We start from the raw sequence: 27,507 nt of genomic DNA, 5'->3' as shown, positions 1-27,507 counted from the left end.
GCAGCCACTTATCCTTTCTTCACACTTTTTCCCTTTTGATTTTTGTTTTGGGAAGCCTGATGTGAGACACAGGAAGAAATCCAAAGCTTTACAGGCCCCTGCCTAATTAAGATGACTAACTATGACAGAATAATTGCTCTTCAGGGGAGACGGTTTAGAAAACAGATCAATTTATGGTTTACTGAGAACTAGATGTAACTTCTTTTCTCCGATTTCTTCCCTCCATCAGTGGTTTGTAGTGCAGCTGCTCATAGAGGTGGTGTGTAGTTTTAATTTTGCACACTAAAGTTGCCCAGAGGTGCCGATTATCTTCCACTTAGTTTCCCTTGGACACAGTAACTGGCGCCCAGATTTTAGGACACCAGCAAAGTACGTCAAGCAAAGACAAGCACTCCAAGAGATATTTGCACATGCTTTGTGTCTTGGCCAGTCTGAGTTATTCAAGGGGTTTGTTATCTTGGGTCTCCTTCATGCATTCGTTCACACCGCCCCTCTGCTCCCACACACAGGGCCCAACTTTGTGTAGCCCCCCACTATCACTGAATACACACACTATACACTCAGAGAAAAAAAGGTTCTAGAACCATACAGGGTTCCTGAGCTTGTCTCCTCAGGAGAACCCTTTTTTGCTTCCGTTAAAACCTTTTGTTAAGGTTACATTTGGAGCCCTTTCAAAAAGTTGTTATTTAACAGTTTATATCTAACAGTTTCACCCAGTTCTACAAAGAACCCTTCCATGGTATAATGGCTCCAGCCAGAATCCTATCTGGAGCTTATATCCAGAACCTTTCCACCTTTGAAGAGTGCAAACAAGAACCCACTCAGGGGGTTACAACCTTTTAATATTCCAAGGTTTTCATCTAGAACTCACCCAAGTTGTTGTGCTGAGAATCTTTTTATATTCGGAGGGTATATCTAGAACCCCCCCCCTTTTTATATTTGAAGTGTTTTACCAACACACTCAAGAGGTTCTACTTAAAATCATTTTCTAGAGTTTTATCTGGAACACACTGAGGTGCTCCAACAGAGAACCCTTTTACATCCCAAGGGTTTTATCTTGAACACGCTCAGGGGTTTCTGCTGAGAACCTTTTTTATATTCCAAGGGTCGAATCTAGAGCCCACCAAGAGGGTTCTACAGGAGGCCTTTTTATACCTCAAGGTTTTTTCAAGTTCCCACCCAGAGGGTTCTGTCTCTTTGTAGAACTTGTTCCCTTCCTTTATTTTCCGGAGTGTATCAAACACACACACATGCAGTATGATAGACAGTACAACATGTAAGCATGAGCAGGCAGATAGAGGCAGTAAATACATGAGCACAATGCTGCTTATACACATCCGTTACATACAAAGAGGCGCACGGACACACACACACTCGAGTCACACAGATTTGGATGTTTTGGACTAAAGAGGAATGTTGAAGTCTGGCCAGAATTCAGACAGCTGTGTCTCCCCAAATCAGAGATTTTAAAATGGACCGTCCGTGACAAGGACGTGACCTTTGACCCAGAGCGTTTCAGCGCTGCGTTTCCTCACTCTGCTCCTTCTTCTGGCCTAATGATGAAGACACATTCCTTCTTCCCCCGCTCATTCTTGGATTTCGTTTTTGTTTTCTTGAAAACATAACAGCAGAGAGTGTGTGTGATAGAGACATACTGTACATTAAACGAACAAAGATAGGGACATGTGCGTGTAATGGAGATATAGTGGATGGATGAAAGACAGAAAATAAATCTTAGAGCTTTTTGCAGTCTTTGCAGATTCTCACGCTCATATTGGTTCTGCTATTTCTGGGCTACAGCGATGGAAAATTACTATTAATGTCATTCAATCCCAGACAATACTAAATTTCAAAGCCTCTGTATGAGAAACCTCATTGTTACATTGAAGTTTTAATTCTTTAAGGGGAACTATATCAATTTTATGCATCATGGTCTTAAGAAGTTGTATAAAGTCTTCTGTCCTATATCACACAAGTCAGTGTTGGTTGGGTCTGAGGACTACAAATTTAAATGAAAAATAAATCTAGGAGTTAGAAATCTCATTTATGTTTAAGGCTAGTGGCTAATAGATGGTCACTACCAAGTAATTTATTTGAAATTTCTTTGAAATTGCCCTAAAATGACCCCCAAATTTAATGGTTAAGTATGTGATAATTCCCAAGTATCATGCATACTTACCGTGAAATGTGAGGGGTGCTTTTCAGGTAAATTCAGAGAAATTTCAAATATGTTGCTTTGTAATTACCACCAAATACATGAAAATGGTACTTGCTGATTATCACATAGTTAACTATAAAATTTGTAGGTAATTTGGAGGTAATTTGTGGGTAATTTAAAAGAGATTTCCAATGTATTACTTGGTAATTACCACCTATTTTCCATGAAATTATGTCACCTGGAAACTGAAGTGTTTCACAATGCTGTATCAGTGGAGTAGTCTTTTTAAGATTTCCATTCTGGTTGATGCTAACAGATTGTTCACATTACCAGCTACTACACATCAGTTATTTTCAAGTGAAGCCGGCAACATGAAGCCAGAAACTGCAGACACTTGTCGCTGTGTGTCAGGCGTGAAGCACTACATGTCAAAGCTGAGCTGTCCTGTGTCCCCACTGTGCTGTGTAACAGACTTCCTGTAAGCTAGTTTCCAGTTTTATCTAACCCTACTTTTTTGTCTTACCGCAGTATCCACAAAAAAATGCAGCTTGACGATCCGGACTCGCTGACTCTACACACAAGCACTCATTACGTGACTCAGTGGCGATGTAGCTGGCTAAGTCTGGACATTTTGTCACTTGTAAAATTGTCTTTTAAATTGACAAACATCATATGTGTATGTCTGTGGCACAATTCAAACAGGAACAAAAAATTATTTGTCTCTATAGACTATCGTTCATATTTTTTCTGAAGTAAGATGCCACAGGGCGCACCAGAAGGGGCGTAACTTCATCTCTTTTTGAAAATATTTCTTGCGAATGTTTTTTTCATAGGTGGGAAAAAGCGAGGGGAACGAATCCAGCGCTGTGATCAGTCAAATTCTTCTTCTTCTTGTTTTGATTTTTGGAAGGCTAGACGTTTGTTGGCGTATTGTTGCTGCCTCTTGAGACTTGACTACTGCACACTTAATAAAACTCACAAGCCATCACCAGCTTCTTGTGTATTTTACAGCAGTGGCTCTCAACTGTGCAGGATATTTTCTGGAGGACGCCAGATGGTTGTGGGAAATAAAAAAAAAATATTGTGTCAGACAGCACTGAATGAGAGCCAGGAAGCAGTTCTCAGTGAAGTCAGGCCCTAAAAGACATTCAACATGAAGGGCAAACACACAAAAAATGAGTTTGGTAGCTTTCATGTGTTACACAGTAACCTCTGAGGAATCCTGGGCAGACTGGGACACTAACACCAACCAGATTATCCAGGAGGTCACCACTCAAAATTGCTTTAGAGTGACAAATCATACCAGTGTAGTTTGATATCAAAAATGTGTATTTGCTAAACCAGATGCATACAGGCTGGCAGGTCTGAAGTTGCTTGGATATATGATGAAGACCTCCACCTCCGCCTCTATAAAGATCTCACTTGCCATGACGATGGTTTTTCATTGTCGGAGGAGAGTGAAAAGAAGAATCAGACAATAAAAACACCTAGAAATATACCTCCCTTGAGCCTAGTTGTAATATAGCACCTGTCATTGTACAGTATAGAAGGGAGTCAAGTCGTATCTCAGGAGCAGATAAATTAAAGCCACACGTTCAGAGGAGTCTTTTGTGTGAACACACAGCCAGTGAGGCAGGTCAACCACATGAGGCTGCAGTCAGAGCGCCTGTAAACCGATCCTCACAGTCTAAGCACATCCTCTGTGCTGGGGTCCCTTTTCTGCCAGGCTCAGACACACACACACACACACACACACACACATCCGTGCACACACACTCACATTCCTGTGCAGGCTCTGCAAGGGGCAGGCGCAGAGTGTGCTGGAACTGCTCTTCAGAGTGAGAGTCTCTCTCACTCTTCTCAGTCGTCAAGTCAGAGAGCAGAGGAGGACGGGACGGCAGAGAGACCAGGGGAGGTCTGACGACACCGTCCTCGCTCACCCAGCACCTATTTTAAATGCAGAGATTGATAAATGCAAGCGCACAGTCTGTGTCTGGCTGCGATTTTATTGGAAGAACATCAAGATTTATAAGCAGGCTGTCACTCTGCAGGAGATGCGTGCAACTTTTCTTGCCCAGACTTTAAGAACTTAAAGGAGCTGTGGAGGCAGAGCATGTGCATGTGTGCAGTAGCTCTCAACGCTGGAGGTCCAATGTGAGGATGGATGGTGCATGTTCCAGGCTAACGGTGTTCCTCACCGTTGTCTGATCCAGCTTTAAAGGCAACATCCAGCCAAACGAAGACAATACAAGAATTGACCCACCTGCAACTTTCATGATGCTGTGGTACAACTTCGCCCAACACTTGCTCTCCGTGGCGGCACTTCTGGTGATTGTCAGCTGCGGAGGAGGGGAGCAGAGGAGAGGGACGGATAGCAGCAGCAGCACAGGTGGCAGCAGTAGCAGCAGTAGCAGCAGTAGCGGAGGAAGTAGTAGCAGCAATAATTACAGCAACAGACGCTTTCATAAGATCCAGCATGGCCAGTGCACCTACACGTTCATCCTACCTGAGGGAGATGGAGGCAGAGGAGGCTCCTGCAGGGAGGCCAAAGCCGGTAGCCCCCAGCAGAACGCCAACTCTCTCCAGAGGGACGCTCCGCCGCCTGAGGCAGACTTTCCCAGCCAGAAGATCCAGCAGCTTGAGCACATTATGGAGAACTATACCCAGTGGCTACAGAAGGTAAGAGTAGGAGATATTATTATAATTTTGGCTGTCATCACATCATGGTCAACTGAAACAGGAAAGCAGCTAAGTTTTCCTGTTTTAGTTCAAGGTTTCTGCAGATTTCAACAAGTTAAATTTAAGATTTTTCAAAGACGTTTTTACGTTTTTAGCAGAGTCAGAATCAGGACACCAACGTCCTCAATATATAAGAGCTTTAATTGCAAGACTGAAGTTAATGCATCCTTATTAAAGAAAAGTTGAACGTAGAGTCAGTAGGATTTGTCCGAGCTGTTCATAAACACACCAGAAAGATAATAGATTGTTGAGTCTTATTCCCAGGATATCAAATAAATAATGAGATGATAAGGAAATACCACCACCACACACTTCTAATGGGGCTTAAGTGATGATTGAAAGGGTTTATGAATGGTCTATTCATTGTCTTGAGGGAAATGTTGCGTTACATGCCTTTAACTCCATAATCCAATCAATTTTAGGACATTTTAAAGCCTTAAATTCAGATTATTGGATTTTAGACATTTTAAGTACCTGCAGAAACCCTGTAATAAGATCCACGTTTAGAAAGTTGTGTATTGAAGCGCATTGAAGCGCAACAGCCCTGCAGGAGACTGGATGTCTTTTGAAGTGGTCCCACTGTTGTGTGTTTGTTGAGATATTTGTGTTTCCGTCGGGTGTGTGGTCTCCACAGAGTGTCTGTTTGCGGCTTCACAAGATAACTTGTTTTGGTTTCTGGATGAGGCTCTCAGACCAGAAACCAGCCTGCGTTTGCTGTTTTCTCGTGGTCAACACGCTGTTTGTCAAAGTGTTTGTCAGTAGGAGAGAGTTTATATGCTTTAGGAGTTGAGAATGTTTTTCCTATGTGATGATGTGTGACCAGTCTGAGACTGAAATGTCACAGGGACGCACAAATGTCAGTGAAATAACGTGCACAAAAAGAGGCTTAGCTGGAAGGATTACAGCCGTATCTAAAAGTGCAGCATCATTGGTCTCATGATTACACTTATTTTATATCAGAATTTTAGTCATCAAAATTTGTATTTGATCTCTGCTGTTCTGTTCTGTTCTGTTCTGTACACAACATCTATTGCATGTCTGTCCTGGGTGAGGGATCTCTCCTCTGTGGCTCTTCCTTAAAGGGACAGTTCACCCCAAAATCAAAAAAACATATTTTACCCTAGCCTGTAGTGCTATTACCTTGCGAGGCAGCTGGATTTGTGAGATCACACGAGAATCCATCTTGTGAGGCTCTGAGTTATCAGTTTGTGTCCGCACCAAGAGTGGTGCGCCAATCGGTATAATAAGACTACTGGCAGCTACGGACGTGGTTTCAGGTGTGACAACAGCAAGAAGCACCTATGGAAGTGATTTGCTTTGAACAAACAATGGCAGCTTCTTAAGAGGTTAGCTTAGCGACTGCGATAGCATTAGTTATATCACAATTGGAGTATTTCTTCACTAAAAGAAGAGCAAAGACCGACCCTGAAGGCTTTTCTCAATGGAAAAGATGTTTTGCTCTTCTCCTGATCGTGTCAGATGTGACAGATGGTTCATCTAATCACCTGCCAAGTGCCTGCCCTTTTCCAAGCAGTTTCTATGGACGATTCCCCAGATGGTTCTGTGTAACAAACCATCTGGTGTGCCAGGTTAGTAGTGTTATTAGTAGTAGTGTTTATCCATCTAGATTTTTTCCTTGTGAGTTTTGGAGATCTTGGCCATAGACATGTCTGTCTTCTCTCCAATATAATGGGACCAAATGGCACTCAAAACCAGTGTCCCTTTCCAAGAATCATGACCTAGTTACTAGTTCTGGTTCTAGTTCTTTTTATTAGTCCCTGGAGATTGTACTGCTGAAAGAAAGTAGTTCCTACATGAAATTACTCAGAACAAGGTCTGTGGATTATCTTGAGTAAGATAGAGACATTGCTGTTCAGGTTCAAATGGTGTGAACTGACCCTTTTCTTGCATTTTTTTCCCCCTGTTTGTAAGATTTTTGCAGGGAGACTTTCCTCAGCTGATTGAGGGTCTACAGGATAGATGGTGTCGTAGACTGTACAGATTGTAAAGCCCCCTGAGGCAAATTGTGATCTGTGATACCGGGATATATAAATAAAGCTGACTTGACTTGTAAACCTCTAAAATTAATGGGTAAACTCAAACAGACGTCGTGGTCAATTTGACAAACAAAGCTTCTATCAGACAACAAGAAAATGTGCTTTTAATAATCTAGAAGCCAGAATATGCAAAACTATTTATATTAACACTGCTTTGCTGTTATGTAACTGTGTACACTATCTGAAATGAACTTTTTGTTCTTGATGTCACACAGCTGTCCGACTTTATAGTCTCTATAGATATCTTGGATGGTTGAGTCTCTGTCTGCCGTCCAGCGAGCAATGTCTATTTTCTCCCGCTTTCTCTACGTTTTCCCGAGTAAACCACCCTTTGAGTAAATTCCACAGATGTCCAGTTGAGTTGTGTGGAGCGTCGGTCATAGAGCAGAGGTAGTTATATGTCAGTCACCCCCTGTTCTCCAGTGGGCTTTCTCTTTAATGGCAGGAAGTCAGAGAGAGCCCCCAGAGACACTCAGAGGAGGAAAAGACAGAGAAAGAGAAAGCTGCCTTTATTTGTTCAAGTCAAGGACGTGCAAGTGTAACATGAAAATCCAGAAGAGTCACATCTATAACCTGTTTTATTTTTCTATAGAATAAAACAAACACAAACATTATAACTGAGCTGATATGACATGAAATATCTCTCATTTAATTACTTTATTACAGTTTATTTATAGATCTACTGACATGTTTACTATGTTCAAATATGGTTCTACTGTAGCGTTAATGAGTTGCAAAGTTTAAGGCCATCACTGATATGGTGATATAGCTTGGCAGGCACTCTGCTTTTCTAAGCTTTGAGACTTTGTGTCTCCAAAGAAAGTGAGACTATCTCCCCGAAATGAATACATGAATCAAATAAACAAACTTCCAAATTCGGCAGAACCGGCTCTCTCCTGCTCCTCGACTTTCCACAATATTGTCGTTCTCAAATAAGATTAGCAGGTTGGATCTGTGATTTATTGCTTAATGCTAATGGTTTATTTTTCTGTCTGCGTGAAGCACAAAGGTGGGGAATTGAGTCACGTGACTTGACTTGAGAGTTGCTTGATTAACATTGATAAAAGATTCAACTTGACTTTGACTTCATGACTTGAGACGACTGAGAAGAACTTGCCTTTCTAAATCCCATAGTGCACATAATTTTATGATGATTCACAGTCTATTTAAACCCAGAAACCCAGTGCTAAGAAAGAGTTGGTTGGGATGACGGACTGAGTCATAACTTTTCCACACATAAATTCAGTGATTTTTCTCATATAAGTTCCCCCAAACACCAAAAACATACAGACCACCCTCAAATAATCAGAACTATGACTTTAATATGTCTTCTCTTCTCTAATGCACTATTGAGGGACTGATTTGGGGCCATATAATGTTAACCAGTTAAACCAATTAGCCTACGAGCTAACTGTGTTTCATTTAAGTGCAGAAACTGGGGTAGGACTTGGTCATCAGAATTCCCAATGACTTGACTTTTGACTTGACTTGACTCACTTGATTCTCACCGCAGCAACGTGGGACTTTCTTCAGACTTGAGATTTGCCTGTGAACTGCACACGTGTGGCTTGCTCCCACCTTTGGTGTGCCTTAAAGCAAATGCATGCCCAGATAACACCTGATGGATTTGATGAATTACAGTGGAGCTGGGGAATTAGTCAACCTGAACTTCATCAATATACCCCCCAGTCTATTCATTAGCAGTCAGCGTGTCCTCCCCCAAACCGTCTGGGCTTCTCTGCTGTGTGCCTGCTTCTCATTTACTCTCAGAAAGTAAACTTTTCACTCCTCAGGTTGGAGGAAATAGTCATTCCTCATCAATTAACCAGCCGTTGGTCACTGTGTGTTAGAGCGAGATGTTGATGGAGTTTGTAATTAGGGAGATGTAGGGTTGGAGGCGACTCCACCCTCATTTCTTACTGAACCACAGAGCAGACACAAATATGTATGAGTCCCCAGTTACAGGGTTTTTGAGGGTACAAGTTAGAATCTGTTAGACATCAGCTTATCATTGGACTGTATATCACAGACTTTATCTCAGTTTAGAGGAGGAATTTACTGTATGTGGTGTATGTCAGGGTGTACTGTAAATTTTACATAGCTGTGTGTGTAAATTAGGACTGCTCCAACTACAGAGGTTTCTACTCACCTAGCTCAAGCTGTTAGTCAACTGACTGTTGCACGTTTGATATTGATTTAATTTTAACATATGCATTTGTGTAGACCAGAAAACACGGCTAAGACATAATATTATGAGTAACAATGTTAACACCATGATGCAGAAATTTAAAACCATAATAATGAGCCTTTAAAATCTAAATTCTGCTGCTAGGGGTCTCTCTCACATTAAGACAAGAACAAAAGATGTAGTTTGATGACATCATGAAGTGGTGTGGGCTCATGGGAGTTATCTTCACGTTGACATAACCATCATGGATCACTGTCATATTGGTCTGGGCAAGACTGGCGTAACTGACATTTTTCTGGATAAAAAGGATGAAGAAACATGAATTGGCAGCTTCCCCATCTACATTTATGTGTTTGCAGGTCAGTTTTGCCTGGTTGTCATGTTGATCTAAAGGCAAATGAAGCTTCTACTTACAGTTAGCAGTAGTGCTGGTAAGTGACATCTGTGTCACAGTTGAAAATGTTCACGTTGCAATAACTTCTTGATGTTTTTGTCCTGGTCTAATGGCAAGGCACAACTCCAGAATGGAATTTGAGGGATTTTTTAAACTAATGGATAAATAAAAACTATGTCAGCTAAGAATTATCTAATCAGTGTACATTCACCTTTATATGGCAGAAATAAGACAAACAAGCAAGATACGGGCAAAATATTCTGCACTGTTTTTCACTTTAGAGGGCTAACTACCAATAAGCATCCATCTAATTAAAGAAATACACCGCATCTTTTATTGATGAGTTTCTATAGCAGTTCACTATTTGAGTCAGACTTGAGTCAAGTCTGAAAACCTGAGTGTGTGTTTCTGCACGGCTCCCAAAAGCGATCCATGTGTCAAGAAAGGCCAGGGGTGAAATAACACCGGCTTTATCTTTGCTCAGTGGACCTCATCCGTCTGTGATAGTACAAGTGATACTATGAAAACACAACGGCAGCGTCGGTAGACTGAAGGTTTGACTAATGAGATCTCTAGAGTAACTTTCTCCTCAGATGTAAAAAAGGAGTCTGTGAAAACGTCTGCCATCCCCACTGATACTGTCATTCTTCTTTTGTGACAGTTTGGAGTTTGCAGGGCCACAGATATTTTTCGTTTTAAATAGCACATTTTATTTTTAAAAACCCAATATCGACATGATTGTTTGATGTCATCATTGTTGGATTATGTTTTGAAATGTTTAAACAGGATGATATTTAATTTCCTGGGTGCATGTCATTGAAAAACACAAGGACCACGTGAAAGATTAGCACAAGAAAGGAATTGGAGTAGGCATTTCAGTGGGGACACTTAAACACACAGTGGTAATTCAGCCTAATTGCACTGCATGGGGGGGAACATCAGGATGCAGTTAACATTTTTCATTGGACAGAAGATTAAGTGTCCTGGCCAGTCTATCTATCTTAATCACGCCAGCGTTTTTACTGCTTGTCTAAGCGAGAGCTGCTCCAGCCAGCCCTGATGAAAGAGACGGACGGAGGAGACCAGTCCAGATAGCACCCCCGTGCCTGGGTAGTGCAGTCCAGTGTGGGGGGTAAACGGAGAGAGTGATGCAGCAAACAGCTGTTGGGAAAACATTTTAAGTCTGAGATCTTTCCTTCCTCAGCCATGGGCAGAGTATATGGACCCTGATAACATTCCTGACCAGTCAAAGGTGGCTTGTGTTTGTCCAAGGATTACTGCCGCAGCCTGCCTGCAAGGCGAGGAGCCTCGGACATGGTTGGCTCTGATCTCAGGGAGAAAATGCAGCAGGAAACAAGATATTTCACGCATGGAGCAATGTTAACAATTAACCTTTAGTTGTGTAGCACCTTTCTTAACGTAATGTACATGATGCTTTGCAAAATTAAGGCTTAACAGAAGAATACAAACTACAAAAAAAGTAATCAATGTGCAATTTGGGCTCTTCCAGATAAAAGTTGTGAATCTTTGAAGAAATCAGTCAAAACATGGTGCTCTTTCACACCACTGTGTGCATTCCCCTGAAAAGCAAAGTGTTTGTAAAAGTCACTGTTGTCACTGCAGTCCAAGGATGTTGGTACAAACCACCCAAAAGTACACAAAACGTATACTAGCTTGCAAATATCTGTTAGCTTATATGGGCATCTATGAAATAAAGGTAAGGGAGAAAAACATGGATATGTCATGTAAATAATTCCCCAAGAAACAAGGTTTTAATCACTGGGACCACTGGTGTTTGTGGCTAGTGCTGTGTTGTACAGCTTTGGGTACTCAAAAAAACACATGATATCTGATAATGTCCAGTCGAAATGGCTTTCCCTCTGCTGCCTTCCTGTACAAGTAAACTAAAATGACTTGAGGTGGCGGTAGTGTGAAAGGCCTTGAGAAAGCCCTGTAAACCAAAAACAAGCTACGTCACAATGCTGACAGTCAAAACTTTAGGGCCAAAACTCTCTCGCAATATAACTGCCATTGCAACCGACATTTCAAATTAAAACACAAAATGAAATTATCCAGAATGCAGCACAAGTTGGCATAATGCTGAGGCTAAAAAACATTCACCTCAAGTTTACTTTCCATTCCCTGTTTTTAATTTATTTATTTTTTTGTTGTTGTTGCATAGACACTGGCCAGAACAGATTACAATCAGATTGTTGATGTGAGTTGATGACTGAATCGTGTTTAAATTAGTTTTGGTTTTTTTTTGGTTTTTTTGTCATAGCAGGACCATTCGCCAGCCGTTCATTGCGCCATCTGACACATCTCAAAAATGGATATTACCCAGTCTGACTCAGTTTATGGACTTTGAAGATAGCTATTAGCACCCACTCTGAATGTGCCTTAATAAACTTACAAAAGAGAAAATAAAAACAGAGGAAAAAGTGAAACAACATAAGTAATAATAAAAGCATAAAATAAGGTAAAAAGATATAAAAACATCAAAAACACCAGATCAGAGACAAACTGGTGTGATTTTTATGTGTGAACTGTTCAAAGACATAATACAAGAACTCCCAGAGAGCTCCTTGATGCCTTACAGACAGCTTCACGATATTAAGCAGGTTTAATATCTGGTCGTGTCGGGGATGTGTCTGGCAACCATGCAACAAATTACAGCCAGTAAGAGCAAACGCAGAGGAGAGGAGTCGGAGGGGAGAGACGGAAGAGCATCCAAGCAGCAGCCAGAACAGCCCGAATAAAAAAAATGAGCAAAAAGTATTTCTAAAGCTCCACCGCCAGCAGCTACGACAGTAACATGCTGCACACTGATGCTTCATTATTAATGATCTAATGTCACTTTTCGTGTGTGTTTTTGTAGTTTGGAGAGCAGACAGACTTGTTGAGGATTCCTCTTGGTGAAAGATCTTGTAATGTGTGATCCCTTGTTGCCAGTCAGTCATGCATTGTGCAAACTTCAAGACTCCTTCAAGACATTACACGACAGAAAGCTGTGTAGTATGAACGGTACGACAATTTGACCAAGGCATTACTCTCGCTGTTCGGCTTTGGAGTATTGAATGGCAATGAGGATTGCACTGATAGAAGTTTGCACTGAGTAAAAAGTAATAGAAGCATACTGTATCTCACAACACATTTTGATAATATCCTTTCTACTTCTCTTAAAATTTGTCTCAGATAGAAGTTTAGCCAGCCAAACCGTGTTTCTGCTCTTGGGAGTGAAAGTGATAGATCTTCTCATTTCCCTGCTGGTGGAGACAGTAGAAAGTGGTTGAGAGCAGTGTTTCTTGAGAAGGGTGGCCTGTGCCAAACTAAGCTGTTGAACAAAGGGAGGGGGGGAAGCTATCATTGGTGTCTTATCCCTGTGAAATTCCCATCATTCTGCCTCTCAACGAACAAGACTGTGCTGCGTAAACAGTGGTTTAAATGGATACACTGACATGTGGGCAGCAGCTTGTTTCCCTTCCATACTGGGAGTTCATAGGAGAAAGGGTGAATATGTTTCTCTACTTAATGCTATCAGAGGGCCACACAGCATGTTTGGGGATCCAAGGAGAAACCCATCTATTTTAGGGGTGACTGCCTCTATAAGAGTTTATTTTCACTGATAATGTGGGCCAAAACCAACAATCGGATGATGCAGAAGGGCAAGGAAATGCTCAGAGGAATAAAAAGCTCTTCCTTCCTGACCCCGAAACTTATAAAAAGGAAACCATGGAAATTGCTGAAGGACACTACAATAACAGCTTCCAGAGAAGTCGTCTTGGTTGCACTCGTACTAAGACCGAAAGTGAAAAGGAAACAGAGCTTTCTGCTTAGCGTGTCATGGGAGTAGGGGAAAACATTACAGCCCTGCCATAGTATTTCCACATGGACGTGAAAATGAGCCCAATGTTGTTAATGTGCCTGATTTTCAGGAAAAGAGGCATTTAGAAGTTTTGTCACGCTCAATATGGCAACCCACTTTGTTTTGAGTCCCATTTTTTCCAGAAATCATATTTCAGAGCGGCTGGTGGCCCCAAACGTGCTGAGTTTTGATACTGGGCAGACATGTACTATATACCACCCATTCTTGAGAACTGGGACAAATCGTGTCCCACACCGTTGTCCCAGATAAGAATTCACAACTAGCCAGATGTCAATGATAAATATTGTCAAGAACCCAGATATAAACCTGAAAATTTGTAAATGATCCAGATATCAACACTAAAAATCATCAAGAACCAAGATATCAATGCTAAAAGTGGTTAAGAACCTCAAAATCAGCACTAAAAATCGTCAAAACCGAGATATTAAAGCTAAAAGTGATCAAGAACCCAGATATAAACACAAAAAAATTGGAAATGACCCAGACATCAATGCAAAAAATGGTTCAGAACCCAGATATCAATAAGAATGAGTGATTTCTCTTTAAAGCCCAATAAATGAAGTAGTAAATTTCTTGGTAATTGAACTGTGTGTCTTGAACATGTCTAGTTTGTCTTGCTACAGCTCTAATGCGAGCATGTGGTTCCTTTTCCATCACTCATCTGAGTGAATCACCCTCTGGTGGGCACTTTGCGGGGGATTTATTTTGTTTTAATTACAAGGTTATACATTTGACTGAGAGCGATTTATGATATTCCTTCTGAAAACAGAGTAGCCAGCGTGTAGCTTGGCACCCACTGATGCGTCTGTGGAATAAATTGAGCGCTTCCTCCGATAGGATTGTGTTTCCATTTGCCCTCGAGTATATTCACTCCCCTTAATGGAGCTAATTTTTCTTCATTTGTTTGTCAGAGGTTTTGTGAATGTGAGTGCTTCGCAGTGTGTCACTCAGATATGAAAGTGATCTGTTTAAACCTGCATTAATTGATTTTTTTTAGGTCATTGTGAGGCAGCCAAACAAGCAAGGAACCTAAAACTGACACATTATTACATTATAACTGACATGTATCAACATTAGCATTAATTTGGAGTCGTGCCTCTGCCTCTCTGCAGAACGTGAGTCCAGTACTCGCTCTTTCTTTAGCTCTGGTCTGATCTCCACAACTCTAGAGAGAAACATCTGCCTCCAAGGCTGCTGAATGCGCCACAGTGGACTGCCAGCTGCTTGTTAACTTGGTCTGTCTGCTGTTTGCTGCAACAAACAGAGGGTTTATCATAGTTTTTAGTTGTTGTTGAAAGGAAATGGTCAAACTGCAGGAATTCATTCACTTTGCAATGCCAAGTGTAGCTTTGATTAGCACCCAGGTAGCGTGCACTCAGCCCAGTGTGGCTGATTTAATTAATCTATAGATAATGTGCAGATTTTTTCCCCCAATTTACTATTTAATTAGTCAAAGAGTAGGTTGAATTTCTGTCAACCAAGACTTCTTTTGATTGACTACAGCCACATTTAATGATAAAGCTGTTTGAAAATTGGCAAAAATTTCCCTTCAAAGTTGCTGGCTGCTCACTAAAGTTGAGCCTAACTGCACAATTAACTGATAATTATCTCTGGATTTGTCATTATAAGCCACCCGCTTCACACACTTGTGGTCATTTGATCCACTGTTTATATAAAACTATTGTGTTATGAATGTGAGTGCTCTGCAGTGTGTTACTCGGGTCTGGAAGTGATGTTTAGATATTTTATTCTACTGTGGCGTTTAGATATGTTTTTATAAAGTGTCTGAAACAAGAGCAAAAGCTTTTTTTCTTTTTTTTTTCAAAAGAATGAGTATAAATAATATTTTTTTGGGCAGGCAAGTGGAAGTCATTAGTACTGAGAGTGTAAGTTATGGTCAGAAGAGTTGCCAAAAGCACAAGGTTCAGGGCTGTATCTCTGCCACTGCTAAGGTTGAGTGCTTATGAGCCAAATATGAGATAGTAATAGCTTAGATAGAGCGAAACATTAGACATTATAGTCAATCTGAGTGCGCATTTAGCGGGGGAAGTAATGCGGTGTTATCACAGCCTGCAGCAAATCACAACTGTGTTTGAACTTGTTTCACTCGCAGAACCGCCTCTTATCTTTGTTGTATTTTCGTTTTATAATGACTCTTGATAAACAGAGCAGATGATAATATTACTCACCCGTATCTGCTGCTATTTATTTTCCTGCCGACTTCAGGTTCATTTTGGTTGTGGTCTGTAAATCAAGGCTCGATGAAGGTTCAAGGGAACTAAAATGGCACAGAAAAACAAAACTGCAGCGGAGAACTCGAGCTGCTGCAGGACGTCCGCACGGTGTGAATTCACAATAACGAGTCCGTCGATTTTTTTTTACAACCGCTTTACTTCCAGGAAAAGATAACACTGAGAGAACATGCATGTTATGTACACTCTTACAAATAAGGGTTCCAAAAGGGTTCTTCCTGAAGGTGTGGGGTTCGTCAAGGGTTCTTCCATTAAGAACCCTTTTCATCCAAAGAACCCTTTTTGGAAAAAAAAGAGTTCTTCAAGTATTGTTGAGATCCTCTATTGTCAAGGGTTCTTTGTACCATGATATAAAAGTCCTCTTAGTAGAACCCCCTGGGTGGGTTCTAGATAAAAACCAATGGAATATAAAAGGGTTCTTGATAGAACAGGGTTCCCAATAAAAGCCTTGGAAGATAAAAGCATTCTCAGTATGGAACCCCCAGGGTGGGTTCTAGATGAAACCCCTCCTTGTAATATAAAAAGGGTTCTTCATTAAAACCTGTATGTGGGTTGTGAATGAAACTCTTGTAATAAAAAATGGGTTCTCGCTAGAACCCTGTAGATGGGCTCTCATTGAAACTATTAATTTGACTAAATTGTTCTCAGCAGAACCCCCTTGTTGGGTTCTAGATAAAAATCTTTTAAAATATAAGGGTTCACACGAAAACCCTGTGAATGGGTTCTATATGAAACCCTTGTAGTATAAAAAGGGGTCTTGATAGAACCCTCTGGATCAGTTCTACATAAATCCCTTGGAATATAAAAGTGTTCTCAGTAGAGCCACGTGGATGGGTTCTTGGTAGCATCGTTAGAGGATGAAAAGGTTCTGGATAGAACCTCCTGACCGGACTCTGGGTGGAACCATTACACCATAGAAAGGTTCTCTGGAGAACCTCTCATATTGGGCCTCTGGGTGAGCCTTTATGTTGGGTTCTAGATAGTACGCTGATAATGAAATAAAAACTGCTACTAGGAACCAAAAAGGGTTCTCCTACAGGGGTAAGTCGAAGAACTCTTCATGTTTCTAGTTAGCACCTTTTTTTCTAAGCGTGTTCTGCTGGTTCGGGGAGCAGGAGGATGAAAAATCTGAATACGCTGCAAGTTGTCTCACTACAGGCCTCATTTTTTGTTCATCCACTTTTGAAGTTTAGTTCTTTGATCTCTTTGTATTTTACAATTATTAGTCCCAAAGTTAATTCTGTAAAGTCTGCGGAGTGAAGAGAAGAATTCCTGAAGCCTCCCCACATGCTGCCTCTGAGGCCGTCTCTCCCCGCAGCGTCTCTTTGACTCTCCCCGACAGATGTTGCTTTCTGAGAGGACGTCTTTGTCTGTCAACGCTGGGGAGCCTTCCAGAGGTTCCAGGGGACAGAGCTGTTTCACCTTTTTCTGGAGATCAGCCCAGCGGATTGAGTGTTGCTATGGTTTCAAATTGAAGAAACAAAAAGAATCACAGTCAGATGGCTGAACGAGGCGCTTTCAGAGGGCTGAAGAGTCGGTCAGAGTCGTGGAAAACTGATGACAGGAAGCAAGTAAAGGTGAAAAGAGAGGAAGAGGGCAACGGGGACAGAGAGCAAGATACTGGGTGAAAGATAAACCGTTTCACTCTTTCCCAGTGTGGGAAGATAGATGTTTAAATGATTAATAGTTGGCTCCATTGTTTTAATTTTGTTCTTGGAGTGGTGGGATAGCAGTCACTTCTTCAACCTCTACATCACATCCAACAGTTCAGTCTCACTTAGGCTGGGTTGCACCACCAGGGATTCATTCTTAAACCTGATTAAATCCTGGTTTAAACTTTATATTATGTTGCACCAAACTTTTAAACTCAGCTTAAAACTGAAATTCTTCCTCTGTTTTAAACCTCTGTTTTAACCTCTTTTTAGCTAGCAAGGAAACAATGTAACTTTTGTAGAACTTTTGTTTCTAATTACTAGGTTGCAACAGTATGCATATTTATTATTTATTTATTTATTTACTTGGATTTACTAAAGCAAGATTAGTTTTTAGTTGTGCAACAGAGCTCTGCTTGATTTTAAATCTAGATTTACTCATTTTAAAACTTAGTTTTGCTAAACATTGATTATAACTAACCTTAGATTAAATGAATCTTTGTTAGTGCAACAAGTTCTTATTTATGTTTCTTTTTTTGTTTTGTTTTTTTAGTGCTTTGGTGTGGGTGAATATCGTGCAATGAATTAATTTACAATCTGAAACACATCTCGATGGTAGACAGTCTGAAACCGTGCAGAACGACAGGCCATCTGTGTTTTCTGTGGGCGGTTTGGACAACTGAGCGTGTCAGTTCTCAGTTTGTCGGTTAAGTGCCGTGATTGGTGTGGCACATGCACATATTCACACATATGAAAACAAAAAAGATACAGACACACATGCAAACACATATACACTCTCAAATCTGTTTTGAGAACACAGTCCAAACCCTGTCCAGAACTGTGTTTGCCTCGTCTGGGACCAGAGCCAGGCTTCTCACGTTCCACACAATACCAGGGCTGGAGCTGGCAGACATATCCCCCACTGTTTGAAAATTACACCCACAAAACATAGTGCAGTACAAGTCAAAAGCCCTCATAAAATCACTCACATTTCTGACCTTTCACCACATTTCTTTACCTTTGCCTTTTCAGCTTGTTGCACTTTGGGTGACACCCCAGTCAGTGATGTCATAGCAGGTGATTAGCTGATGGAAAACACCTGCCGCTGTGCAACATTTGGGTCCCATGCTTTGATGAAGATTCAGTCTAAACATGCACCACTACTACTTTTTCTTACCTGATATGATTTTGATGCATAAGCTCAGGATATTCACCCTCCTGTTAGCTCTGTTTTGGTCTCCACCAACTCCTCAGCAAAATGTCAGGCTCTTAAACTGCTAAACACTATACTATGTTTGTTAGCCACTGTAGTTTGCAACTAACTTTGTCTGTCTGCTGTTTGATTCTGGACAGCTAGCTTACAGTGGATTCAAAACAGCTGCCTGAGGAATAAAACACAGAGAGTGATGAGAGTGAATCAAAAGAGTGATGTTACTGCCAAAACAATAAGCCAAAAGATGCTAAAACGCAGGGGAACTAGGAGTCAGGTGGTCATTTTCTGTGGGTTGGTCACTGCATGCTACTTTCACAAACACCTGGTCATTTTATTTATTGTTAATATTCACACAACAGCTTTAAGGTCAGTATCAGTGCTGATCCAGCGTATTACACCAGTTCATCACTACTTCTGAGCCACATAAATGACAGCGAATATAAAACTTTTATTGACCTTTGTTTCCTTGATTTAGCATCAGGTTTCTGTTTTAACGCTGCCACATTTAAAACTGTTATTATAGCAGTCAGTTACAAAATAAAACCTTTCATAGCGATAAGTGTTGATTGTCGTTTTTGGCATTCGTGGTTGTTGCTGTTCTCTGCAGGGACAGACTGCACTCCATAAATGACAAAACCAGTTAAACACGACTGGTGCAGCAAGTTATTATGTGATCGGCGGCAAAGAAAGCTTGTTGACTTCAATGGCGTCATGAAATGTGCTGTCAAGACAATTATCAGCAACTCTCAACAACTTTAAGTTTAATTAACTTGTACAAATAAACCTTGTAAATTTATTTTAAGTTAATGAGAGAGGATTAGCTGATTCCACCAAACTGATTAATGATTCTTTACAGTTTGTATCACAGTAGTTGACAGACTTGTCCTAAAATGTGCTGCTGTACGGCGACCTAACAGGAACTCGCTCATAAATCTGTCATTGATCGAACAAATGGATGTGCTTCATGGTCCGGATTTACAACCAAAATACAAATGCTTACAAATGGTTCTTGATGTTTATTTAAATGGACGTGTTTGCAGTGGTTTTGAGATGGAGAGGCTAATCCTCCAGAGGCCCGTGTGTGTGTTTCTGAATGCGTGTGCTTACAGAGGAGTTTGTGTCACACTAATGTCCGTTTCTGCATATGTGCTAGTGCGTGACATTGTTTGACGTACATGTGAGTCTGTGTTTGGATGAAGCGACCTGCAGCTTAACTGATGGCCTGTGCAGGATCAAATGAGATGTTACTTCTCTGGACCGGATACAGTCATGAGGTGAAGCTCGGACAGAAAAGAGGCTGTCACAGTTTCTCAGTGACTGTCAAACAGCACTCCTGTTATGAACATCAGAGTATACGTCTTACTGAAGCATGATATCTAGAGTAGAACTGATCATAGAGCGTTATGTCAAACCAGAGAATTCCTGAACAATGTCCAGGTCCTTTGGTGTCTTCAGTTGTGTCCTCATTCAACAGCAATCAACTCATTTTTGTTTAAATTGAGTAATTTCCCAGGAAGATCACTGGAATATACAGAACTGTTGATAAATCAGTTTTACCTAAAGGTACATTTTGTGGCTTTTGGAGCTTTTGATCATAACACATGATCTTCATCCAGCAGTTGTAGTTTACTAAGCTGTCAATGAAGTGTAGATGGTCACAAGGTGATGCCAAATGACAAGTGAACGTCCCCGCTCAGGAAGTGAAGAGTCGGAGAACAAAGGACAGACTTGTCTAACATTACCAGCTGTTGCAATAAACGCGCAATTGTTTTTATCGTTCAAACGATAGAAAAAGTTGAAGTTATCATATACTGGATCCAACAAAACTGATTCCAGAGTCCAGACAAATATCTGCAAAACACTGAACGGTTCTCACCACAATTAAACAGGCTGTGAAGGTGCAAAAGCACATGCTGCACCCTCAGTTTAACATTTAGTAGCCTCAGTTGTGTGAGGTGAGTGTAGATCAGCGGGTGCTGTGATCATTAAATAGCCTCTGATGAGTCACATCACTGATTTCAGTGCTCTGAAACACCTGTGCCAATCAGATTTAAACATGATAAAAATAGCTCAGCAATATAAAGAAAGTGATTTGTGATGATTACATCAGACCAACGCTATTTTAGCAATCATGTAACTCACCTCCAAAGTTGTGCCTTAGCAACCTGGTGTTGTTTTCAAGCGATTTAATGAAGGTAAACACAGTGAGCATCTGTGTGTTAACAGCTGCTGCTTTCAGGTGCTGCAGGGATTTCATGAACTGAAGGAGAAGCCTTTCATACAGTATAAAACACAGCTGTAAAACCCACATTCATTTACAGATCGGTATGCACTGGTTTAGTGTTTCTCCTGCTTTAACCATTAAATGTCTGGTCAATTTGCTCTGGAACCATTTTAGTTCATAATAACATAATAGTTTTGTGACAGCATGTGTGGTGCATGCATAATCACCTGCATGTACGTGTGCATGACCATGCACGTTCATTATCGTACAGTACACTTGAGTGTCCTGGTTTGGGGCTTAAAAACACGGTCACCCTGCTGTGACAGCAAGTGTATTTTTAAGCTGGAACAATGAGTGAATTAGCCATGCTGTTTCAATCTAGGAGAAAACCTGGACATAATTTACCAACTTTCTTGACAAGGAGGAACGATGCATCGCAGCCAGAAACAAGGGAGAAGGCTATTAACATTACATTAAGCGAGACGCAAAGTTTAAATATTGACTTATTAATATCAATCAGCTGTGAAGTCCAGATAATAGACAGGTCCAGTTTGGTTCCAGTTTGTACATTTCCAGGTTTACATGGGACTGCAGGATGAGATTGCATGACTGTTTGTGTTTGGTGGAGGTATGGCTTTCTTCTTCAGTACGGTTGATATTGTGGATGTCTGTGGGAATTCCTGTGTGATGCGCAAGGATGTTTTGCTTTGTTGTCTGAACATAATGATCCTAGTTTACTTGTACTGGTTTTGATTGGATTTTAATTTGATCCATCTTCTGTTTTCGACTGTGTTTATACACACATCTTTTGCACTTCAGCCTAAGAAATGCAAAAACAAACAGAAACATGGACACATAAAAGGCCAGTGATTATTCATACAGTGCACTGTGTGTTATCCACGCTTCTCAAAATCTTCCATCTCTTCTCTTCTGTCTTATTCCGTGGCTCGTCCCAAGAGAGACATGCTGTAAATGATCCAAAAGTGAATGTCTAACAAATTGTGCTGTCACACAGCCAGGCTTGTTTCAACTCATTTTAGATGCATGACTTACAAATATATTTTTCCTGCGGCTTTTCTAGAAAGAGCAACAGACAATAAAGACACACAAACATGAACGTTATCAGTGTTTTCATCCATCATCGGCTGAGGGTTCAGGCAGCAGTGACTGTTTCACGGCCCGCAGTGGTACTGTCGAGTCTTTGAGCTGCACATTAACATTAACACCAACATATATTTTCCTCCGTCTCCTCCAGCCGCGGTGAACCGCAGGTCAGACTGAAACAGTTCCATGTGGAGATGTTTGTCGGGCTACTGCAGCCCGTCTTCCTGCTCATCCCCTCTGTTTGGATTGAGTGTCGGTTCAGCATCACTCAGGGGAAATTTAGGCCCACATGCAGACGGACACGTGCACACACACGCTGTTTTCTGCCTTAATGTACCAACGTACTTAAAAGTGCCTCATGCAACCATGCATATGTATAGAAGCTCATTTACACAAATCCGATTACATAAAAGAAAAAATGCCCCTATGGGAAGTCATAACTGTGAGATGAAAAAATCTCACAATTATGAAAAAGTCATAATTTTGACTATTTCATATATGTGACTTTTTATCTCCTGAGTTCCACTTTTTTTTTATCTCATGACTTTTTAATTTCTAATTCTGCCTTTTTAACTCAACTTACCTCAAACTTTTTTCCTCAGTATTTTGACTTTTTAACTCATAATTTCAGCTTTTTAAGTTTTGACTTTCTGCTCAAAATTACTACCTTTTATCTCATAATTCTGATTTATTAACTCATAACTCTCCATTTTTAACTCATAACTGTGACTTTGTCTCATAATTATGACTTTTTAATCTCAGAATTTTGACTTTTTATCTCATATAAACAACTTTTTCATTTATAATTCTGCCTTTTCAAGCTATAATTTTGGCCTTTTACTCAATATTTCAACTTTGTGTCTCATACTTTTGACTTGTATCAATCTATCTTGTATCAATGTATCTTGACTTGTACTTTTGAATTTCTATCTCAATTACACATTTTTATCTCATAATTTAGACTTTATAACTCATAATTATGACTTTTCATCTCATATTTATGACTTTCCATGGGGATTTTTTTTCTCTTTTATTGGCAGAAATGGGCTTCCATAGTGTGATGTATAACCCAGTGTGTGGAAAAGCAACACTTGGAAAGTCAAACGTGACTCTTAAGTAACATAATCTGGACCTGATGAGATAGCGACAGTTCATCTTTGGTGATAGAAACAAAGCAAAGCAGAGACTGTAAGAGAGAAGAGGCTGGGTGAGGGGGAGGCAGAGAGATACAACGAGCGGCAGAAAGAGAAAGTGAGAAAAAGTGTGTGGAGTGTGTAGTAACTGTAACCCTGGACGACTACAGCGGCGGTTTATAAACTCTGCAGTCCTCGCTTAATGGGATGTTAGGATGAAAGATAAACACGACTGTGACGTTGAAGGAAACAGCCCCTGTCATTAAATGCCCATTCATTTTGATTAGAAGAGACACCCAGCTTGATAGATAGTAGTGCTGGCACACAAACGGGAACACTGGAGACATTTTTTCCCTGAAGTTCTGCCCAGCCGGGAGGTTTAACGTACGACCGTGTGCGTACTAATGTTTCTGTCACGGCCGAGCTTAAAACAACACATGTCCTTTTGCATCTATTTCTACAGTTTTTTTGGCAGAGGAATCCCGTGCTGTGATGTTTAGAGGGTACACTGGAACGCTATCTCAAATATTTGGCTGCAAGCGCCTCCTCTGTGGGATGATGGGGCTGCAGTGTCCCCGTCTATTTCAGTAAAAGGGACAGACTGACATGGCCTGAAGCACTGACCGAAAAAAAAAGGCATCATCGGGGACATTCCTGCCCGGATGCGTCCCTCAGGACAGATTCCCATGTTGGACGACTTGCGTCACATTAACTGCAGACTGCCCCTCGCTGGTACTCAGTGTTTAAGACCTCTGGATGAATGAGCAGGTCCCAGTTTGTTTGGTTGTTTGGGTTTCGTTACGCATTCCCATGTCTTGGGTGAATGCGAGTACTTCCTCTCCCATACGGCCAGATACGCATAATTAATTGGAGTAATTTTTGGGCCCTTTTTGACATTAGAGATCAGGATTGTAACTGGAGGATTTTTGAAAATATACATTCATGCTTGTGCCGTACTGTACTGTATTTATTTTCATTTAACATGGAAAGAAACCAGGAAATGCTATGATTTGTTTGAGGTTTGAGTCAGAAATGAACGAAATATATAACTGTACATTTATATAACTGTATACTGTGATTGCAACAAAATAATATTAAAATTATACAACAACCAATATTAGATATATTACTGTATATCAGACAATTCATTTTGTTTTTGATCACACTAAAAAAATGGTGGTTAGGTTAAGTTTAAAGTTTCTTGAGTTCTTTGATTTAAAGTGCTTTGTATATCATAAATCTTACTGTAAAACTATACTTTTTCAATTGCAGACAGCAGGTTAGTAAACATATATTATTATTAAGTATTTCACTTTAAGTCAATGTCAAAGTTTGAATCTAGAAAACCAGACATTTAGTAATAATACTATATTGCAGGAATGCCTAAAATGACTTTCTCATTAATTTAATCATTACATTTAAAGTGGTGTTACATTTAGTTGTGACTACTCAAGGTTTTCCTCTTATGAATGGATGGTAAATAAGCACTAACAACAGCTGAAGTTATCAGATATGTAAATGAATCCGGCTGACAGCTCCCAGTCTCACCTTTAGCTGCTGTGTTAATGCTATATTAGTTAACAGTAGTTTCACAGACAGATCAAGCTGCTGCTCAGAATGTCTGAGGTCCAATTTAAGATAATTAAATACTAATGTGACGTATTATTAGTACAATCATTATCTACGAGTCTTTGCTGTTTGTCAGCTGGCTACTTTAGTTTATTAGTAAAAGTTTATCATATTCTGTTCTACTCATAATTACCTCACTAAATATATATATAATTCAACACTGATCAGTGGGTGTGTGTGTGTGTCAGTCAATCAACATGTCACTTTCAGGGTTATATTCAAGCACACTAACAAACAGTATGCTAACAGTTAGCTGCCATGCCGAAGAGAAAGTCGTCTTTTCTAAAGACCTCCAGGAGGATTCCTCTTTCTTTCATAAAGTACCCAGCAAGCCTTTCATAGCATCCACTGAGTTGAAAATTGCACTCAATAAAGTGTTAAGCTAATTGTCCCCTACTCTGATGAAAATGCCTGTGATGTGTGCATTAATGCATAGCCTGTTTGTGTCCATGCATGAACTTGCGGTACATTTTAGGGTGAGGGCATTTTACGTCCTTAAAAACCCCCATCTTTGGCAGAGTGCACAGACACTGGCTGGAGTTACGATATGTTTAGCAGGTAACAGCCAACGGATCCATTAAGTAGTTTGGCAAGTTCACAAAATATGTGCTGACAGCTTGTAAAATCTAAAAATAAAAGTCTGTGAACAGTATTGATTCTGACCTTGATTTTATTGGGGACAACTCGGGGCAGCGAGGTTGGTTTACAGGAGTTAACATGTGCAACATAACTCTGCACAACATACTGTATTTTCATGCTTCCTTGTAAGTTATATGTGCTGCGCCTGGAATCCTGTCAGATAAAGATGATAAGTTATCCCAGTCTACACCAAAGAAATGAAAATTCATTTCCGGAATGAATTTTGATCATTAAAAACAAACAAAACTGTACCAACATCAATACAACAAAAGCAAATATTTCTGTTGGACGTGCTCACACCCGCTCCAGAGCGCTAAAGGACTCCAATTCAAGCCAAAACATTTTGTCCATGTCTTTTTTGATGCTCAGAGAAAGTTCAGCTTTTTCATAACACAATGTCAAAACTTGATTTGTATTCCTCTTTTGTCTGTTGAGATGAATTGGCTTTTATCTTGTATATTACAGACATACAGAAGAACCTCTCTGTTTCATCTTTGGTCTGAGGCTTGTAGTTAATCACTGAAGCATGTCTTCTAGACAAAACACTGCCAGAGTTCTTGATTTAAAAAAGGCCTCTTGAGCTGGAAGCTACATTCATGTAGAGAGACTTCTGCAGAGACGGGAAGTAACAAATACTTCATTACCGTATTCAAGTAGAGTTTTCTGGTATTTCTATTTATTTTACTGACTACTTTTTACTTTTAGGCCCTATTTGTACTTTCTACACCTTACGTTTTCAAAATAGGTTAATTACTACAGTTTTAGAGTATTTGAGGGAAATTATTAATTATTTTTATTTAGTATCATTGTGTGCCACCTTCCAGATGATTCAATTTTCATCTAAATGGATGGGATAATAATACATGATGATTTCTTAATGTATCCATCAGTCCATACTTTAAGTACTTTTCAGAGCCTGTACTTTTTCACCTTTACTTGAGTAAAGAAGTTGAATCAACACTTCTTTTACCAGTCTTTTTTTTTTTTTTTTTTTTAACACATCTGTACTTCTTCTTGAGTAAAGAATGTGAGTACTTTTACCACCAATGGACGTCTTCATAACATCCAAAAAGTGAAATTATCTGAGGGAAAAATTGATGATATTAAAAAGCAAATTGCCATATTAATGTTTTGAAATAGTTGTTTATAAGACCAGAAACAGTACATCTAGTGTCTTTTCATTTCTCAGGCGTTTTATATTTTTGTATATTTGACTTCATCCTAATAAACCTTTAAATCTAAAATCCGACTCAACTAGAGCCACATTTCTGCCAATTTGTGTTTCAGAATCCTGATTTATCACGACATTCTTCACATTTTGCTCAGACTTTCTTGAAACGAAGCCTTGTTATTACACTGCGGTTTTCAAATGTTGTAAATTAGAGTAAATTAGCCGTACACAAAGCTCATAAGTCATACGAAAAATTCAACACATCAAAATTTAACATCACATTTTCCAAACTGTTTGAACAGCTTGTGGTTTATTAAAATTGTTAACACTGAATAATGATTTACAAGGCCATGAAGGTCACACGTACTTGACAAAATGTGGAAAATCGATTTGGCTGAAAAGATTTGCCTTCAAGTTAGAAGTTCTGATTTGTTTCTCATTAGAAACAACCAACAAATCAATCTTGAAAACTGTAGTATTGGCTAAGTGAACTCACATTCTTTTATTGTCTGCCCTGTTGACAAACCATTGTGACAGAAGACCTTTGAAGGGTGAAAAATGGTGCGCCTCTGGATCTGCCAAAGGACTTTGGGCATCTCCAAGTGAGCACAATGATCTGCCCAGTGATTTATACAGAGCAACGGTTGGTTTATTTTCAGGTTGTGTACACAGGGCTCATTATGTCTTTGGAAATGCGCAACCAAAACGCCAATTGACATCAACACAATAGCATCTTGACAGAAAGACAAATGGGGAAGAAAAGAAGAAAGAAAAATGCAAAGAGAGAAGAAAAAAAGGGAGTCTTAGAGTTGGTGTGTGCTGGCAGTAGCTGGTTTGTTTTTCAGATGGCAGTCAGTCTTTCTGGCTGAGGGAAGTCCAGGGATCAACAGTATTCGGACAGAGCAGCAGAGATGAGGCCAGACCACCCACCTCACTGCAGGCCCCTTTTGTGCACTGTACGATACTTGACCATTCGCTAAGCTGCAGCCCCTTACTTACTGACTGTTGCTACGCCTGTCGGCTTTCCAGCCTTGCACAGCACATCTACAATGATGACACTGACAGATT

At 40.2% G+C, this 27,507-nt stretch overlaps 1 protein-coding gene across 2 annotated transcripts in view; it reads left to right on the top strand.

The window, feature by feature from the left end:
* angpt1 (angiopoietin 1) overlaps nt 1-27,507 on the top strand; it is a 93,268-nt gene that overhangs the window by 5,833 nt on the left and 59,928 nt on the right. The window contains exon 1 of one of the 2 annotated variants that reach the window (XM_084738646.1): nt 4,010-4,837. The exons of the other annotated variant lie outside the window; for it this stretch is intronic. Coding sequence (XP_084594772.1) covers nt 4,433-4,837 — 405 coding nt within the window. The 5' untranslated portion in view covers nt 4,010-4,432. Of the gene's footprint in view, nt 1-4,009; nt 4,838-27,507 lie in introns of those variants that run through there. 2 annotated transcript variants of the gene reach the window in all.

The sequence above is a fragment of the Lutjanus erythropterus genome, chromosome 16 (genome assembly GCF_056507025.1).
Source record: "Lutjanus erythropterus isolate fLutEry1 chromosome 16, fLutEry1.hap2, whole genome shotgun sequence".
NCBI lineage: Eukaryota > Metazoa > Chordata > Actinopteri > Lutjaniformes > Lutjanidae > Lutjanus > Lutjanus erythropterus.
Note: the sequence above shows the minus strand (reverse complement) of the source record. Positions and strands in the feature narration are given on the sequence as shown.